The sequence below is a fragment of the Dioszegia hungarica genome, assembly GCF_025882075.1.
Source record: "Dioszegia hungarica strain PDD-24b-2 chromosome Unknown MKK02contig_8, whole genome shotgun sequence".
Lineage (NCBI taxonomy): Eukaryota > Fungi > Basidiomycota > Tremellomycetes > Tremellales > Bulleribasidiaceae > Dioszegia > Dioszegia hungarica.
The window spans coordinates 2,403,281-2,420,517 of NW_026515770.1; the positions used below are offsets into that span (position 1 = coordinate 2,403,281).

Below are 17,237 nucleotides of genomic sequence, written 5' to 3' on the forward strand. Positions count from 1 at the left end.
TCATCTAATACACTTCTACCACACACAAATATCAGTGAGTTAACAGCGGAGCGGAATAGCCAGTGATTCAGCCTGCTGACAAGCAGTGTCGTCGCAAACAACAGGCAAATCCGTCTTTTTCCTCGGAGCGACTGGCTACATCGTGAGCTGCCTGCCCTCCCCATGATCAGGTCATTATAGCTGACGCTTCCAGGGAGGCTCGGTCCTCTCCAAGCTCCTCTCCCTCCCCACTCCTCCCTCAAGTATCACCTGCCTCGTCCGGTCCGCCGATAAGGCCCCGCTGTTCGACCAGCTCTCCCTGCCCTCCGGCACGACCCTCAAGGTCCTCCAGGGCTCGCTGGAGGAGCACGACAAGCTCATCAAGGCGGCAGAGGAGCACGAGGTGATCGTCAACACTGCGAACGCGGATGCGCTGGACAGCATCAAGGCGTTGATGCAGGGGATGAAGAACCGGAGGGAGAAGACGGGACACAGGAGCTTGTTTATCCAGACGAGCGGGACGGGCGTTATGGTTGATCAGGCCAAGGGAGAGTATCCTACCGACGTGGTGAGTCGATTTGTGCTGCGATTGGTTGCTCTGAGCTGATCTTGTTAGACATACACCGACCTCAACCCTATGCCCAAGACACGAGACGATCCTGCGCTTCTGTCGATGGAGGAGATCCCGTCGTCTGCCCCGCACCGGGAGGTCGACATTGCCATCAACGAGGGCGATGCCAAGGGAGACTTCAAGAGCTACATCATCCTTCCTTCGACGATCTGGGGTCAGGCCAAGGGGGAGATCTACGACAAGGGGATCTCCAACAGCTTCTCGGACCAGATGCCTACGCTTTCTAGGATCGCTCTGGACCGAGGTGTCGCCGGCATGGTCGGAAAGGGTAAGTACCGAACCGACGCGAGGTAGCAACCTGTGCTGATAATTTAGGCGCAAACATTTGGCCTCACGTCAACATCAGCGACATCGCCGACCTCTTTGCGCTCGTATACCAACGCTCGCAGAAGGGCGACATCGGACACGGCAAGTCCGGATACTACCTCGGCATTTCGGGCGAGTACACCCTTCTCGCTGCCGTTCAAGCGATCGGGCAAGCGCTTGTCGAGAACAAGTTTAGCGACAAGTCACAGCCGACCACGCTGTCAGAGGAGGAGATGAAGAAGTATTATGGCGGGAGCTATTATATGGGCGGGAACTCGAGAGGACGGGCGGATCGGAGTAAGAGTATTGGGTGGAGGCCCAAGTACACGGATGAGAGGGACTTTTTGAGGGTCGTTAGGGAGGAGACGGTGAGGTGTGAAAAGGTGTTTGGGAGGAAGCTGGAGGAGGCGACCAAGAAGGTCTACTAGAAAGAAACGGGGTCAAATGGGAAGTAGCAGCGATAGGAAGTAGCAGTCCATGCAGTCATGTGTCTTGATGTCCAGGCTGGGTCTGCGATGTCCCTTGTGGATTGCTCGTCATCGCGCCCCGGCTTGTGAGTGCTTCGGACGTCCTGCCGCGCAAAAGCTGAGTTAGAAGTATGTCTGCACACACGGCAAAAAGAGTATGAGGCATGTTGGCCACGCGATGTGTCGCTTCACTTTCTCCAAGGTCTTTCGAGATCGATGTGCGGATCTCATCGACCACGAGTCAGCCATTGTCACCCAGTCAGCACCCAGTATCCGATCTGCTTAGCTGCATGCTAGATCTTGATTCTTGAAACACCTGAGCAGTGACATGAAACATGACACACGAGCTTCGCCTAGCTCGCCAGAGCCGCTCATAACGTCATCGGTCTGCCGGAGATTCCAGCTTGCGCGGCGTTGCTTCTCTTCTCAACTTTACCTATCTTTTGCCCATACTTTCCACTCGACGCTCTAGCTATGTCCAGCTTTTCACTCCATAAGGCAGCGCTAGAAGGTGAGATCCAACGAGCAGATCAAAATGCGAAAGGACGCTAAGTGTACAGGCCAACCCGGTCTCGCCAGATCATTACTGACCGAAGATCCGAAGCTGATCAACGCCAAAGACGAGGCGAGTTTGCCGCTTACTGCTTCTCACCTTTGGGGCTTCGAAGCTGACAGTCCGAAAGGATGGGCGGACACCACTTCATTGGGCATGCACGACGGGGAATCTGGGGATGATGCAGCTTCTGATGGGGTTTCATCCGGATGTGGAAGCGCGGGATGCGATGGGCTGGACGAGTCTTATGGTTGCAGGTGAGCTTTATCTGTACCTATGCCGTGACTCGGAGTCCGGGTATGTTGTGGATGCTGACACTGCAGCTGCGAGTGGGAGGTTAGAAGCGGTCCATGAGCTGCTTAATGCTGGTGCGGACGCGAATGCTGCCAATGAGAAGGGACAAACTCCATTGTAAGGGCTTAGCTACTGCTATATCGGACATCACTAACCGATGCAGACATTATGCTGCTTCTAAAGGCAACACACCGGTAAGCATGTCTCATCGGGGTCGTGAGCAGGGCCGTGCTGACTGTTAAGATCGGAAAGGCATTGATAGGAAAGGGTGCAGATGTGAGTCACTACTACGCGGTCCATGTTGTTCGACCTATCCATGGCGCTGATGTTCCGAATAGCAGAGCTGTGAGCTGACAAGACAGATCAACGCCAAAGATCGCGCATCTCAACATCCGCTGCACCGAGCCGCATCCACCGGCTCAACAGCCTTCGTCAATATCCTTCTGAACCCACCAGAAGGCAGACCAAAAACACGGCTGAATGGTGCAGATAGGGCAGGTGAGATGACATCCACCGCTCTTCCACCGAGATAGGGCCCGGCTCACGAGACAGGCAACACACCAATGCACCTGGCGATGGAATCAGGACACGGTGCGGTCGCCGTCATGCTGATAGAAGCTGGAGCAGACAGAGAACGCGTGAGTGATTCTCCTAAGTACCTACTGCCTTCAAGTGCTCGTGCTGACTGGATACCAGGCAAATCTTGACTCCCAGACGCCGGAGGAGATCGATGGAGTAGGAGGCGAAGAGCAGAAGAGAGTACGGGCGTTCGTCGTCAGTGCGGTCGGCCCAAGAGACTGATGCATGACGGTGGAAGAAGTACGAGCGATCTTAACGCGCGGTCGCAGGCAGTGACGAGCTCGCTCAGGAGATCTGCAGCTCGAAGACTTTGAGCTTTGGGGTCGACCTGGAATTGCTGTACCGAGCCCGATCAACTGGCCTTTTTTCGCGCTTTCAGTTTAGAGCCCAATCCTCCTTCTCCCGGTTCCATCTCCAGGAAAGCGCCCTCTGTCCTTCCCTATAGTGCTTTGCCTGGTCCCAATCCCCCACTTTACTCGTGCACCCACTTTCACCTGCCACACGGTGTCTGTCCGCGGGAGCAAAATTTGGCTCTGTTCCAATCACGCGTTGACGCGCCGGGCAACCCAAAAAGGTCTAGCCGGGCTTGCCTCCCGTCGTTGCCCATCATCTTGACAGCTATATTAGAGGGCCCGCTTCCCCCTCCCCCCGTCCCCCATCGTCAGCCAATCGAAGCTCATCGTCGAGGGTACTTAGCCGCGCAAAATCTCTCCCACTGCCGGCCCGCCGCGCTCCCTAATTTCCCCTCCCCCACTTTGATGCGGGTAGAGGGATCAACTTGTATACAGTATGTGGTGGGAACTCGCGTTCGGTCTCCTCGCCTTCGTGTCCCTGTGGAGGTACTCGAAGGTTGAGCTCGAGAAAGATGCCTTCTTTGAAGCCCCTCCGGCTATCAAGCTTCGAGAGCGCCCGCGGAGGCAACGCCGTAGCTCCGCTTCGTCCGACAGCAGGACCGAGAGGGTGGTCTTCAAGGTGAGTTGATGCATCCTCTTGCTGCCGAGGTCCTAAGCTGACGCTGTAGGCGGCCGCTCCCCCTCGGCCAGCTCCTGTGATCAACGTTCGTCCTGCCGTCTCCAGCGCCCCAGCTGTCCCGGCCCAGCCTGCTGTCTCGGCCGTCCCAGCTCTCCCATCCGTCCCGGAGGTCTCCCATGTCCCCGATGTCCCGACTGCTACAGTCGCGCCGGCAGCGGCACCCGTCACTCAGGCGGATATCGTTGCTGTGCAAGCCGTACAGGCGGGCCTCGAGCACGAGATTGATCGAGTTCGAAGGGAAATGGGCTTTGCCAGGCCCCCTCCACCCCATTTCGATGTCCGAAGTCGGTCCGGATTTTCATCCTCGACATCAGGCGCAGCAGCCAATCCTATGAGTCCTTCAGATAGTCGTACGAGCTTTGAGCTGACAGCCAGCGGGCTCGAGCCAAGCCCGTCCCCCGCCGATCCAATGAGACACCAGCTCCGTTGGTCTGCATACCGTGTATGAAGACTTTCAAGGATCACTATGATCTCGATCAGGCAAGTTGTATCTTGTAAGCAAAGATCTGGGCTGACCGTTCACAGCACAAGATCAAGAAGCACAAAGACGAGGGCTCTTTTGCTGGAAAGACCGACCGGTCACCCTCTATCGACCCTGTGAGTTGTCTCGCAGAGCTGTCGCCAGGCAGATGCTGATCCACAGCTTAATGTTCCTCTGGACTCGCATTGCGAGATGTGCCTACACACCTTCGACAGCAACGTGTCGCTTCTTCAGGTGAGTTGATTCTCTGTCCGCACAAGCCGGAGGCTGACCGAGATCCAGCACAATGCCGCCTGCCATCCTCCCCTTTGGGCAGCTGGCTGCTTCAAGTGCGGTATCCCGCGCTTTAAGACTCCAGACGACCAAAAGATTGTAGGTCTTAACCAGCTGAATCGATATGGGCGGAAAAGTTGACACCCTCAGCATTATCGTCGCGTCCATCCCGCGCGGAATGGATTTGAGGCAGGCTCCACTCCATCCAACCCTAATTTGGCGGTTCCCCGTTCGGGCTCTGGCACAAACCGGAGCTCCAACCCGACTCTGCAGGACACCATTCTTACACCTGAGCCAGACCCGACTCTGCCGGATCTTCAACGGACGTACGGCTGCGAGCTGTGTCTAGAGAGGTTCTTCAATGTCGAGGACAGGGAGGCTGTGAGTTGTGTTCACATAGCCTGCGTACTGGGCATCAAAGCTGAACGAGCAGCACCGGGTCAGCCTTTTCGCGCATGGTGGCCAATCCGCGCTCGCAGCTGCCTTCCCGCCCTTGTCAGCGTCTCCATCGTCCAACTCCTCGGACTCGCTCCACACATCACCCCCTCGCGAGATCCCAAGAGAAAGCCCGGCCAATATCGCCCCAGTTCAGGTCGCCGATGATTCCGGCGCGGACGATGCTGAGAAGCCCTTCTCCTCGCTCGAGTGGGCACTCAAGCCTATGCAGCCTGTCCAGCCAATGGTAGCGTCTCCAAGCAGGGCGGAGCCCATCATCATCGAGGATGAGGGCTACACACCGGAGGAAGAGTTCGAGCCCAACCCGGACTACTTTGACCCGCCCGAGCCCGAGCCGGCACCGCCGGTCCATCACGAGTGGGTCGATATGGACCACAGCGACATCCCCCTTCCCGACTCGCCTGAGTTCAACCCGGACCCGGCGGTCGCGCTCGACCAGCCTCTCCCGGTGTTCTCCATCTCGGACGCGGAAGAGGAGGACCCAAGTGCATTCCAGCACCCAAAGACGGAGCCGGTCTCGCACATGGGTCTGATCCTCGGCGATCAGGATCGGATCGAGCACGTCGAGGTGCCCAGTCCATTCAGCTTCGGCGAGATCATCCCGGACCCCGTTCCGCCGGGGATGGAGGCGTTCCCGGAGCTGCCGTCTCGGTCAGGTGTCGTCTCGCCGGGCCCAAATACGTCCGAGAGCCGCTGGCATACCAATGACCTGCCCAACTTCTCCCTTCCCGACTTCACGCCCAAAGCCGAGTCGAAGCTCCGGCTCTCGGACGAGATCCGCGGCGGGGATGCTGGTTGGAGCGAGGAGAGGGAGGACACCGGGATGATCATCGACGAAGATCACGTTGGGGAAGTGCGTGGAGTGCATGACGGGGAAGAGCTCAGCCACGAGCGCCAGCAAGAGCCGCGAGAGGAGGTCCGGGAGGCGGTCAGAGAGGAGCCTCGGGAGGAGATCAGGGAGGAACCTAAGGTCCAGCCCAGGGTGATCCCCATGAACCAAGCTCGTGCGGCCCTGCTCGCGCAGTCGGCTGCAAGTGCGCCTTCGAAGGACATCTGGGCGGCCTCGTCCGACAATCGCCCTTGGTCGGAGCAGGTCGACGACGAGTACGCGGACGAACTCCCGTCGCAGCCCATGGGCATGCGGGCGCCGGTGTCGGGCATGAACAATGTCCCTCTAGGCGCGCGCCGAGGCGGACCTCCCGCTCCCACTGGCGCGCCCGTCTCGGGCTACGATCGATACCCCCAGCCGTCCCCCGTTCCGTCCTTCCAGGCTCCCGCCCCACCGGTCCAAAACGGCTACGGTATCGCCGCGCAAGGCATCAACGGGTACGGTCGTCCATACCCCGCCGCAGAGTCGCGATACCCGCAATCTGGATACCAGCCAGCCCCAGCTCGTCAGGCCCCGCAGCCATACTCGCCCCCGGCGGACCACTCGATGCTGGCGCATCAACAGATACCCAACTTCAACTACAATGCCTTCGACTCTAGCTTCAACGCCTTCGCGCCTGACTCGCCGCTTGGGCCCAAGCCAGCGCCAGTCAGAGCCCAGCCGTCAATGTGGGCCGAGCCTGCCAAGCCGCTCAGCCCCATCACGTCGCCCTCGCCCTCCCCGGCCCCTTCCATCCACTCATCTTTCGCCTCCCCCAGCACCCACTCCCAATCGTTCCAGCCCGCTTCTCCCGTCAATCACCGAAGCGCCGCCTCGGACATATCGGAGACTCCCTCTTCGGCCGGATCGAGCGCCCGCTTCGGATCCCACTTTGGCGGAGTCGGTCCCGGTGTGACTGCTCCCGGCGGGCCTCGGCGGGGATGGGCCGACCGAGCATCTATCGGCGGTCAGCCAGCGCACATGATGCCCCCGACCAACTACCAGCATCCTGCTGTCGCTCCGGCTCAGCTGGTCATCCCGCCTCAGATCGAGGAGCAGGGTTGGGCGACTGCCATCCTGGCTGCTGCGCCAAAGAGGCGGGGTGGGAAACCCATCAACGAGACATATGCGGAGAAGGAGGCACGAAAGAGGCAGGAGCAGCAGGAGAGGCTGAATGAGATTGTCGCCAGCGAGCAGGAAGGATTTGGGGGATGGTAGCAGGATCTAAGCTAGAGGATCTAGATGTCCGTGTCGATTGGGTGTCTTGATTGTGCGGCTTTGTTACCCATCACTTCTTGGTGCTTGCTATGCATATCTATATTTACAATGATTGGCTTCGTCTGCGTGACTATATAGGGTGATAGATATTGTGTTGATATGTGTGATATTGAGTATGGTTAGACTCTATGGTGTTACAGTATGAATTGATGCCCGTCCCCTCCCAGGTACTCTCCCGTCCGTCCCCACCTCTGCGCCCACCCAGACCTTCTTCCCCTTCCTGACCCAAACAGTCGGCTCCGCCAATACGCGCTTGGGACTGAGGACAGCCGGAGTGATGGTTCCGACTGGATGTATTGAGACGGATAACGGAGCCGCGCGGCGGTCCCCCAGCAGAGGATGACGAGAGGACACCGGCATCTCGTGCTGCGACGGCGGGAGTGGAGTGTCCATCATCCACCCCCACATGGCGGGAAGGCCGTTCCCTTGCAAAGCCTGAGGTAGACTTGCACAGGCTGTACCCGACCGCCGAGCCGATGATGGAGACGGTACCGGGTCGGTACGTGGAGGGTTGACGATGTAAGGGTTTGTCTGGGCAGACGTTGGGACCCACGGCTGCGGGGGAACCGGAAATGTGTGCGCAAATGCTGATGTCGTGCGGAAGGGTGATATGGTGGGGACGGTCGTGGGAGCCGAGTGGGGTATGTATGTGGATGCTTTGATCTGGCTATACGTTGGAATGTCGTTATTGGTACAAGCGTCGAGAGAGGGGATATCGCCAAGTTCGGACTCGGCGGGAGAAGAGGGATAGGATGGACTGCCGAGTTCCGGTTCCCCATTGCTATAGAGAAGCGGGACGGCCAGGATGGGTGATGATGAAGGGGCTTCGCTTGGAGAGGGTCGACGATGACCCGCGGGGAAGTATCCCGCCGATAGGGCGATCCGTGCTTGGCTGGCAAGGGGGTTAGACTCTGCGGCGAGGGTTGGGATGGTGCAGGATGATGCCTTGCTAGGGCCCGTTGACCAAGGCGTGTCAGGGAAGAGGTGGTCGTCTTCTCCCTCGAGGGGAAAGACGAAACCGTCGACCTCGTCATCTGCGAGATCCGGTTGTGACGATGCCCCGAACGCGAAGGAGGAGAATCTGTCGTCCCCCTCCCCATCGACGGGGCCAGCGAGAGTGGACAAGTACTCGTTTGTACTCAGCGGAGCCGCCTTTTTGACCATGACCGTAGGCGAACAGTCGTGTGGAGGACGGATGGAGTTTGGGAAGGGCGACCGATTACTCGACATGCTCGACCCGGCCGCACTCGGTGCGTCCTCGGCAGACGAGTACCCTCCGACCGTGTCCCCGTCCGAATCGACCTCCTTGACGCGCTTTGCTCCTGGAGGGGATTGCTTGCCGTGCTTAGGCATACGAAGCCTAAGGATGATGGGCGAGTATATCGTTGTCTTTGGCTTGGCACCACTGTGAGGAGTGGTCGGCTTCTCCGGCTTACTCGCCCTCCTCTCCTTTGCCCATGCCGCCGTCCCGTTCGGCCGCCCCTTTCCCTTTACGCCTATAACCGCCTGACTCCCACTTGCTCTGGCCCGCTCGGCAACGATTGTCTCCTCCCCATAGGTCGAAGCCAGCTCGACCGATGACGTGATCGAAACCGCCTCTTCCGCGCCTGAATCTTCCCACTCCTGCGTCTCAGACGGACTGGGACTAGCCCATGTCCGTGATCGCGACGCCTGACTCCCGCGACCTTTGGGCTTGGCGCCCACTGGAGGTAGGCCCCGCTTCTTGAGGCATTTCGAGCAGATGCAAGTATCGGTACAGCGCGGGCAGACAAATGATGTGGAATGAAGCTCGAAAGTGAAGTCGTATCTAGCCTGTCAGTACCATTTCTAGGGATATTCACCGAGGGGAGAAGGACTTACCGTTTGCAGCAAGATTTGCAGTATTGCATCAAACATTTCTTCCCCCGGCGAAGCGCCTTGTTGCAGAGCATCTTGGGATCATCGGTCTTCCGACGACAGTGGTGGCACCAAGAGCTGGATGTGATCTGCGATCATGAGCTAAGCCCCAATAGAGCGAGGAGATAGGCTGGACTCACTGATGGGAGGGGTTTGCTGTCGTGTCCTACTGCTCTACCCAAATCCGCAACCGCCTGCTGAGCTACCTGCTCGAGCGCCTCCTGTTTCACTGCCGGCTCCGGGTGCCATGCGACAGCTATCACCGTATCCAGCAGGACGTCTCTGAACCCCTCGGACGTGTTTTCGTCCGCAAAATCCGGGTCGTCCGCCGGTTCCGGTTCTGCCAGGACGTGTTGTTCTTCCTGGTCATTATCGTGGATTTCGACGACGATGGCAAAGTCGACTTCGTCCGGCCGGACCGCTTGCGCTTCGCCCGTCTCCACGACCTGGGCGGCCGGCGCATGATTTTCGCCCTCCGATTCCGTCTTTGACTTCTCCCTCGGAATGAAGTCGGCTTCATCCGGCGGTACCCTTGGCATCTCCTCCGCGTCCACATCCGGATCAACCACAACGCCTGTCTCTGACTCCGCTTCCAGCTCCGACTGCTCTACTGGAAGAAGCTCCGTCTCCAGACGCGGGGCAACGCCTGTCCCGACAGATTTCCTATCCGCCGCAGCTCCAGCCAATCCGCCTTGAGCATCCTCCGTTACAACAGTCGTGAGCTCCCCATTGACCTCCAGGTCCCGCTCATCGTCTGCCTCGACCTGGCCGTTGACGTCTTCTGTGTCCGTCTCACCTTCAGCGTCGGCTTCGCTACCGTAGCCCCCGTTGGTGCCTGGCTGGTTATTCCGGACCGCCTCGACCACGATGATGACGCCATCTGCCTCGGTCGCGTCCGGACTGGTTGCGCCCAGGCCGTCCGCCTCGCACACGCTACCCGCCTCGTCCACAATCTCATCGTCCCCGCCCTTTGCGGCTTCGGCGCCCTGAGGCGGAAGCGGAAGCTCCTCCTCTCTCCTGTCTCGCCCATCCGCGTCTGAGCAGCTCTCAGCATCCGGGACTCGTCCAGCGTCATCCTCCCCATCCATATCGCACGCGTCGACCGTAGGTTTCTCCGCGCCGTCGTCAAATCCGGGGCTCGCCCGAATTGCGAGCTCGTCCGCAGGGGGTGTGGAGCTTGGCTCAACCTGAACCACCATCTCCACTTCGTCCTCTTCCTCCGCTATATCCGTCTCCTGTCCGCCTTCTTCCACGTCCTCATCATTCACCAGATCACCCTTCTGTCCACTTCCCATCTCCGCCTCTGGGCCTGTATCCTGCTCCTGCGCGTCGTATACCGCTGATTTCCCCCTCTCCATCACCCTATCCTCTTCCTCTTCGGAGAGGTCAGACGACGCCGGATTGATAGCCATCGGTCCGGGCTCCGGCCAATCCTTGTACGCCCCGGACGCAATGCGACGCTTGAGCTCCGCGTTGTATGGTATCTCCACACATTCCATCACTCGTCTTTTGCCTCGCCGACGGGGCGAGACCGGGCCGTCGCCGGTGTGTAGGGTTGAGGGTACAGATATTTGAGATGACTGGGGTAATAGCGGCCGTTTAGACCGACGGCGCGGCGTGGGAGCGGGCGTGAGGTCGTACTGGCGTAAATGGGCGGTAAAGATGGATGAGGTGGAAGGGGTTGGAGATACAGAGCGAGTGGATGAGGGCGGTCGATACCGCTTTTTGCCTTTCGAGCGGGCTTGCTGGTCATGATGTGGTTGATCTGAACGGATCAGTCCCTGCCCGCCGAGTGTAGGCGACAAGCGGAGAGGAAAGAAGATGGACAACATACAGTCTGCGTCTTCTTCAACTTTTACTCGCTGCCATGACTTCTTCCGGCTATCCCTCCGCTTCACCACCGTCGCCTCCCCATCAGACTCGTCTGTGTACGCGTCGCGCGCACTTTCCTCGCGCTGCTTGCCCTTCCCCTTCCGCCTAGCCGAGGAGGTCGAGCGGGATGAGGATGTTTGAGTGTCGACTCCGGGCGTGATGACCGCTGTGCTGCTGCTGCTGCTCCCCGCGGCTGGCGAGAGCGGTGACATGCTGCTCAGCATCACGGCGAGACTCGACGCCTCCCTTAGCGAGTGAGCTTTAGGAATGCCGAGTAGATGAGCGGTTATAGATATAGGTGAAGATGGTGATGATACCCGCGACTCGTGTCAAGCTAAAGTTGCACCCGCGTCCGAATGCCGTAATGCGTAACCGGCACTATAAAGCTTGTAATGCGACAACTGGCTATGCTATGGAGACAACAGCTACTCTAATACGATCAAGTACAAGGTCACCCATGGTATACTACCTCGTCCTTCGTGAACTCACCCTCCCAGCCGCCCTCCGCCAGGTAGTCCTCCCTGCTCAGAAACCGCATACTATCCAGGTATCCCTTGAGCTCCATCTCCCAGGCCTCCGCCGCCTCCGCCTCCTCCCCCACACGACGCGTCCTCTTGGCCCTGATCTTGGCCTCGAGACACTTTCTCATTCCCTCCTCAAACTTCTCCTGAATCAACCCGTATCCCGCCGGATCTTCCCCTGCGTCTTGGCCGGGAAAAGTGGGGACGAGCGAAGGGTTGTCCGCTAGATCCAGCCACGTAGAGTCGACACTGCCCGTGCCGACGAAAGTATACCGCCGTCTCCGTTCCCTCGAATGCGATCCGGTAGACCAGTCCGTAGTTGGGGGACTCGACGCCAGGATCAGGTTGCACCAGTGATTCCAGATCTTGTCCGGTCCCCACCTCATCCGCCCCATCTGCGCCGCCCAAGCGCCTCGAAAGCTGTCATATTTTGACCCGGGATGTCTCCGCCAGAGATAGACAACGACATCTTCGACGCTTGGAGGTATTGTGTCGGCGATCCGGTACTCGCCCGGAGCTTGTGTTGGAGGTATGAGGAGGAGCACCAGCTTCCGGAGGGATGTCGGGGAGGGTAAGGGGAGAGGACGCTCCATCGAGAGATTGCGTATAGGTACGAGGACGAGGGTATATGTATCCAGCTGGGCGACGAAGGGGCAGGGGAACGGGATTGGCCGAGGTTTGTGCAGATTGTCGCAGTGCAGCCGAAGCGCGGAGAGGACGTGGGGTGGCCGGTAGTACGAGACCCGCTGAACTTCCTGATCCGTCTCCATCCTGATGTCTTCCGTCCCATCCTCCCTTTCCGCCGCACCATTCATCTGTTCGCTTTCCGCCTGTGTTGCGCCGTGCAAGCTCATACGCGCGCACACAATCTCGTCGCAATCGTGGGTCCGCACCTCGACCACCCGTACATGCCGCACCGCCCGCCGTTTTGCCCGCCGCAGTGTCTGGAAGCGATCACCGCTTGGTACAGGCAGGAAGGGTGTGACTCCGGGATCCGTGAGGAAGCGATTGACCCGGTAAGAGATGTGCGCCCAGAGGAAGGTCGTGGCGGCGTCGTACCAGAACGAGGAGACGGCCATGCAGCGGCCGAGGGTTTGTGGGGACGCGTAGGAAAGCGTGAGAAGGAGGAGGTGGGGCATATCCAGAGGCGACCCGGTGTGTGGTGTCTCATTGGTGGACGACATGGGGGTGTAGCTGAGATGAGAGGCAAAGCAAAGACAACAATCAGGCATGCAGCTGCGAGTCGATTCGTCGGATTGGGCCAATTTATTCCAGAACCGGCCGTCCGGACAGGGTAAATCCGGCCGAGGAATGTAGCCCTGAACCTTGATCTGAGCTGCGCACGATGAAGCTAAAACTTGAGAGTACGCTCATTCCAGGCCCCTTGCAGCTCAGTCGGACGTCGAGGTGGCATGGGGGGCGGGGCATGGCGATGAGTACAGTCGTTATTCCGCCACGGTCATTGGCCCCCTCGCCTCAGAGGGATGCAGAGGGATCTCTCCCAGGATCCCTCTGGCTGCGAGGGGCTTGGCATGAGCGTACCTCTTCGACGTCCAACTTGATCGAAGCTAGAAGACGAGTCACCAAGTTCCTCCCCACCGCAAGAGGGGACCCGAGCATGACCATCCGGCGCAGGATGGGTATATCAAAAGGCCTAGGGTGGACGGAGAGCCGGGGGGATTGGGAAATCAGCAAGGTCTCGCACTTCAACGCGGACCTGGAGGTGTGGGGTATCCGATAGAGGCTCCGCGCCCAAGAGCGGGATTGGCCGTTCTAGCACCTCACGTGCCGAAGACCGGCACGGCTGTCCAGCAGGCTTTTCTGAACGCACCACAAGGTGCAATAGATCTCACGGGAGCTCGGCCGTGAATTCACTATTGACAGCGAGCGGCACTGGCGTGGTATACTGTGTACTGACCGCAGGGTGTGGCTGCAGGTCACGACCAACCGGTACGAGCTCGAGAGGATCCCCCAAGGGCGGCTGTTCCATGCGAAGAACGACGCCGACATGCCCTTTGGGGGCCGGCCGGCAGTTGATCTTCAAACACGGGCAGCCGTGAGTGTTGGCTTGACCTTCTCGAAAGGTGGAGCTGATATCCAGCGTAACCTTCTTCATCACCGGCACTCTCAATACCGACACGACTAACATGTCGGAACCTGGTACCTTGATGACAGAACACATGAGCGTGAGTCAAGAGATCGTCACGAGCTGACAATCAGGAGCACGCCGTCCAGGCGGAGGAGATGGAAGTTCCCAATGTGAAGGTGATGGAGGCCACGTATATCACGGACCGGCACGGTACCAAGGTCAAACAATGAAGTTTCTTCGATATAGTAAGTTCCCTACATGGACTGGCTGACCACCAGCCCCTTTGTCAAACTCGGTTCCGCCGTCAACATCATCGGTGTAAACCCTCACTCCCCCGAGACAATTGCCAACGCATCCGGGACCTTCACTTACGCCACGTCCTTGGTCACCCCTCAGACGTTCCCCACGGCGGCTGTCGGTAAGATCCCCACCCAGGCCAACTTCTCCTCGGTCGGCAGGGCGTCCAACTTCCCGCAGGACGCGAGGTTCCAGTTGACGCGGAAACTCTGGGCTCCGGAGAAGATCGCCAAGGCTCAGAACGCGGTCCAGGAGGATTATGGGCTTTCAGCTGTGAGTCACTTTACCGCTTGTCGTACAAAGCTGATTGACAGCATGCGACTTCCTCTTGTCCGCCCCTCGTCGGATCGCCTCTCATCGCCGACGACCCCGACCTGCAAAACAAATCCAAGATGACCCGGCTCGATTGGGCTCCCACTCTGGCGTATATTAAGGAAGGCAAGGTGCTGCCAATCGGTACGCACTCCATCAACCAGGCGCCGGCTACCACGGTCATCACGGTGTATTTCAACATGGAGGTGAGTTTGATCCACTCGCTGTGTACGAGGTATCTGCTGACAAGTCAGCTTGTGCAACGGACCGGTTCCTGGCGCTTGGATTGGGTTCCGGTGAGGATCCATGTGGACGGCGTAGTGAGTTTACTTCTCGTTCTTCAGTCAGATTGAAGCTGACTGCCGTTAGTTGAACGCTGGCCCCAACACCAAGACCTTCTACGCCAATAAGGTCGTTGAGACTACGACCCCTTCCCCTCGGAAGCGCAAGACCCACACTTGGGATACCGTGATGACCCCCGGAAATCCACAGGTTCGAGACTCATCCTCGTACGACACTCACTCAACAATGGGCGCCAGAAAACAACAAGCGCGCTGCTCCGGATTCTACTCCGCCCGCCTCCCCTTCTGCCGGTTCCAGCACCAACGCCACGGCCAGCAGCTCCAGCACAATGACCCAGGTGCAGTTGCGGGTGCTAGCGTATGTTCATTCTTTGACCGTTAGCTTGGTTCGTGCTGATATACAGGAAAATGGCCCAGCTCAAGCTCAGCGACCTTCACGCTTCAAAGGCGGGGGACCGGAAGTACTACTATGAGCGCCCCAACTCCGATGGCAAAGGCGGCCTCGGCATGCTCACGGAGAAGGTGGAGGGGAAGCATGCGGTACGTCGTGTCTCTTCACGTTGCCTCTGTCCTATCCCTCCCCTTCCACTCTCTCTTGTCCTCTATGTGCACCAGGCTGATGCCTCTAGCAATTTGCATACGCGTGCAAATACATCGAGGGCTTCCTAAAGACCCACGTCAACGGGGACTTTCAGTCCTTCTCCGTCGTCCAACCGGTCTCGACACGGCGGAGTGTTCGGCCAATCTCGGGTATGTGAAGCAGGTGCTTGACACCACTTGTCTCCCCCGAGACATGGGTATGTGAGTTGTTCTATCTCAGTCTACATCACCAACTAATGGCCAGGAAACTTGTGTCCGGAAACGCCACTTTCTCGCAGACCGTCCCCAAGGCAAGGCCATTGTGCCCGCTGCCCGCGAGGATGGCCTCGAGACCCTGTAAGTTCCGACGTTCCGCCAAGTCTGCTTCACATACCACCTCTTCATCATGTGCCATGCTGACTGCCAGTACTTTCGCCAACATCAAGGACGACCGTGGGTGTGACGACCTTAACGACGCCGTCGACCTCGCGGATCTTGACGACCTGGATGGCAACCCGGACGTCATCATCGTCTTCACTTGTATGGTCTGGAAGGGTGGGAGCATTCCTGCCTTTACCGGTTGCCCGAAAGGCGGCCCTGACAAGGCGGGCTGGTTGCCCCCCATGGACATCGATCTGGTCTCCATCACCCTCATTGGTAACACCGGTGAGGGGGGTGGCGGATATGGCGGACATGCTGGACAGGGTGGGCGAGTACGCGGACGATCCGGAGGAATAATTAAGGTACGACGCTTGAGTGGGCGTGGTGTAGCGGTCGGTGTAATGACCGCTTGTGTAGCCGCCACGGCCGACCCCACACTCTTCCATTGCCACTACCACCCCGAGCCTCGATTTTCCCCCGACTCGGACGAGGTGGACGAGCTCGACTCCGAGGATAGTATCCCTGAAAGGTTTTTTCGACGATGAATCGAAGGTGGTGAAGCGATGTATGTTGGTTTGGATGTGGTCCCGGAGGAGGAGGAGGATGAGGTGGTCGAGATTGTGAGTGATTGTGTGGGGATGGGGTTGTGTGTAGCGGCTGACTTCCAGACCAACACTCCCCCTCGAGTCATATGCTCCCATGACTACCATTCCGCCTAGTCACATGATATCGTTTCCGCACCTCACGCTTCCGCGCTCATGGTCTCCGCGCTCAGCGTTTCCGCGGTGTCGGTTGAGGTGTATATGTGGTCGGGCTCGCCCAGCTTTTTCTTCCAAGCTCATCCACATTCTCCATCTTCGCCAACTCGCACAACATGTCTGACAACTTCGACAAGAACTCCAACTACTCGTACGGCAGCAACTCGGACCAGTTGCAGAACTTCGTACGTTATTTTGACGTTCCGGTTGTCTCGGATGACGTCGGCTGACGAATAGATGCTTGGGAATTACGGTACCAACGCTCTTTCGGTCACTCTGGAGCCCGCCAGCCAGCCCGTCTCGCCTGGGACCGTCACTCCTTATACGGCTCCCTCCTCTTATCCATCTCACTGGCAAGACGATGATCTGTCTTCGGTTCCTCAGGCAACCTCCTTCGTCCCCGGCTGGCAGGATGGCTACGTCCCTCCTGCTCCCCCGGCTCCCGCGCTCCCGCGGTAGCCGGTCCGTCCGGGTATCATACCCCGTCGTCCTACTCGGGCACCAAAAGGAAGCTTTTCGAGGAAGTCGTTGCCAGCTCTCTCGACCTAGCCTCCTTTTCCTCCCCTAAGAAGCAGCGCAAGCTCGCATCCGCATCAGGGTAAGCCAGCCACTCGTCCATGTCGAATTCCTCCTCCGCTGCGACCACCTCCGCATCTCTGCGGATCAATAAGCCAGCAAAGGTTTGATCCCCCTTGCCAAAGCTCGGTCAGCCAGTCGGAGTACTGGGCGCTTTGATGAAAGCGTGCAGCATCGATGGTGGCCGAGTGAGCAGTAGTGAGCCCGCGGACCAGAGCCTGGTCCAATGAGGTTCTGATTGCATTTACTCCTGTTTAGCTTGAGTCTGAATGCATCTCATAGCTAACTGTCATCATGCTCCAAGTCTGTTCGCCCAGATAAACATGACCCGTTCAGTAACAACCAGTGACGATTTGCGGCGAGATTGTCCCTGCCAGAGAAGCATCCCTAGTATACATACCACAAAGTAGCCATATTCCCAAAAGTCCGAAAGATCCCAGACGTCATCATGCCCAAT

The 17,237-nt window shown here is 58.5% G+C and overlaps 6 protein-coding genes across 6 annotated transcripts; 4 read left to right on the forward strand and 2 right to left on the reverse strand.

Moving 5' to 3' along the window:
- Window positions 1–100: 100 nt before the first annotated feature.
- On the forward strand, window positions 101–1,344 carry MKK02DRAFT_27494 (uncharacterized protein; the record flags this gene model as incomplete). Its single annotated transcript, XM_053087354.1, has 4 exons — window positions 101–142; window positions 194–547; window positions 596–878; window positions 926–1,344. Coding segments are annotated over 4 exons (1,098 nt in total), but the record flags the coding sequence as incomplete, so codon positions are not given.
- A 513-nt stretch (window positions 1,345–1,857) lies between these two features.
- MKK02DRAFT_36919 (putative proteolysis and peptidolysis-related protein) lies at window positions 1,858–3,031 on the forward strand (the record flags this gene model as incomplete). Its single annotated transcript, XM_053089521.1, has 9 exons — window positions 1,858–1,894; window positions 1,944–2,008; window positions 2,067–2,193; window positions 2,260–2,347; window positions 2,394–2,424; window positions 2,474–2,506; window positions 2,593–2,728; window positions 2,783–2,868; window positions 2,927–3,031. 9 exons carry the CDS (start codon window positions 1,858–1,860, stop codon window positions 3,029–3,031), a joined length of 708 nt encoding a protein of 235 aa, XP_052945706.1.
- A 567-nt stretch (window positions 3,032–3,598) lies between these two features.
- On the forward strand, window positions 3,599–7,137 carry MKK02DRAFT_33239 (uncharacterized protein; the record flags this gene model as incomplete). Its single annotated transcript, XM_053088682.1, has 8 exons — window positions 3,599–3,781; window positions 3,831–4,118; window positions 4,217–4,335; window positions 4,367–4,438; window positions 4,485–4,556; window positions 4,583–4,694; window positions 4,746–4,976; window positions 5,029–7,137. The coding sequence occupies 8 exons, from the start codon at window positions 3,599–3,601 to the stop codon at window positions 7,135–7,137; spliced, it is 3,186 nt and encodes a 1,061-aa protein (XP_052945707.1).
- Window positions 7,138–7,323: 186 nt separating this feature from the next.
- On the reverse strand, window positions 7,324–11,177 carry MKK02DRAFT_44630 (uncharacterized protein; the record flags this gene model as incomplete). Its single annotated transcript, XM_053093018.1, has 3 exons — window positions 7,324–9,004; window positions 9,058–9,182; window positions 9,234–11,177. 3 exons carry the CDS (start codon window positions 11,175–11,177, stop codon window positions 7,324–7,326), a joined length of 3,750 nt encoding a protein of 1,249 aa, XP_052945708.1.
- Window positions 11,178–11,416: 239 nt separating this feature from the next.
- MKK02DRAFT_44631 (uncharacterized protein) lies at window positions 11,417–12,670 on the reverse strand (the record flags this gene model as incomplete). The annotated part of the gene is made up of 1 exon (XM_053093019.1): window positions 11,417–12,670. One exon carries the CDS (start codon window positions 12,668–12,670, stop codon window positions 11,417–11,419), a length of 1,254 nt encoding a protein of 417 aa, XP_052945709.1.
- A 161-nt stretch (window positions 12,671–12,831) lies between these two features.
- MKK02DRAFT_33241 (uncharacterized protein) lies at window positions 12,832–16,663 on the forward strand (the record flags this gene model as incomplete). Its single annotated transcript, XM_053088683.1, has 17 exons — window positions 12,832–13,037; window positions 13,067–13,323; window positions 13,410–13,542; window positions 13,588–13,672; window positions 13,707–13,765; window positions 13,854–14,145; window positions 14,187–14,390; window positions 14,439–14,504; window positions 14,554–14,676; window positions 14,735–14,844; window positions 14,891–15,026; window positions 15,116–15,236; window positions 15,365–15,422; window positions 15,493–15,962; window positions 15,999–16,066; window positions 16,115–16,132; window positions 16,442–16,663. The coding sequence occupies 17 exons, from the start codon at window positions 12,832–12,834 to the stop codon at window positions 16,661–16,663; spliced, it is 2,628 nt and encodes an 875-aa protein (XP_052945710.1).
- Between the last annotated feature and the right edge of the window lie 574 nt (window positions 16,664–17,237).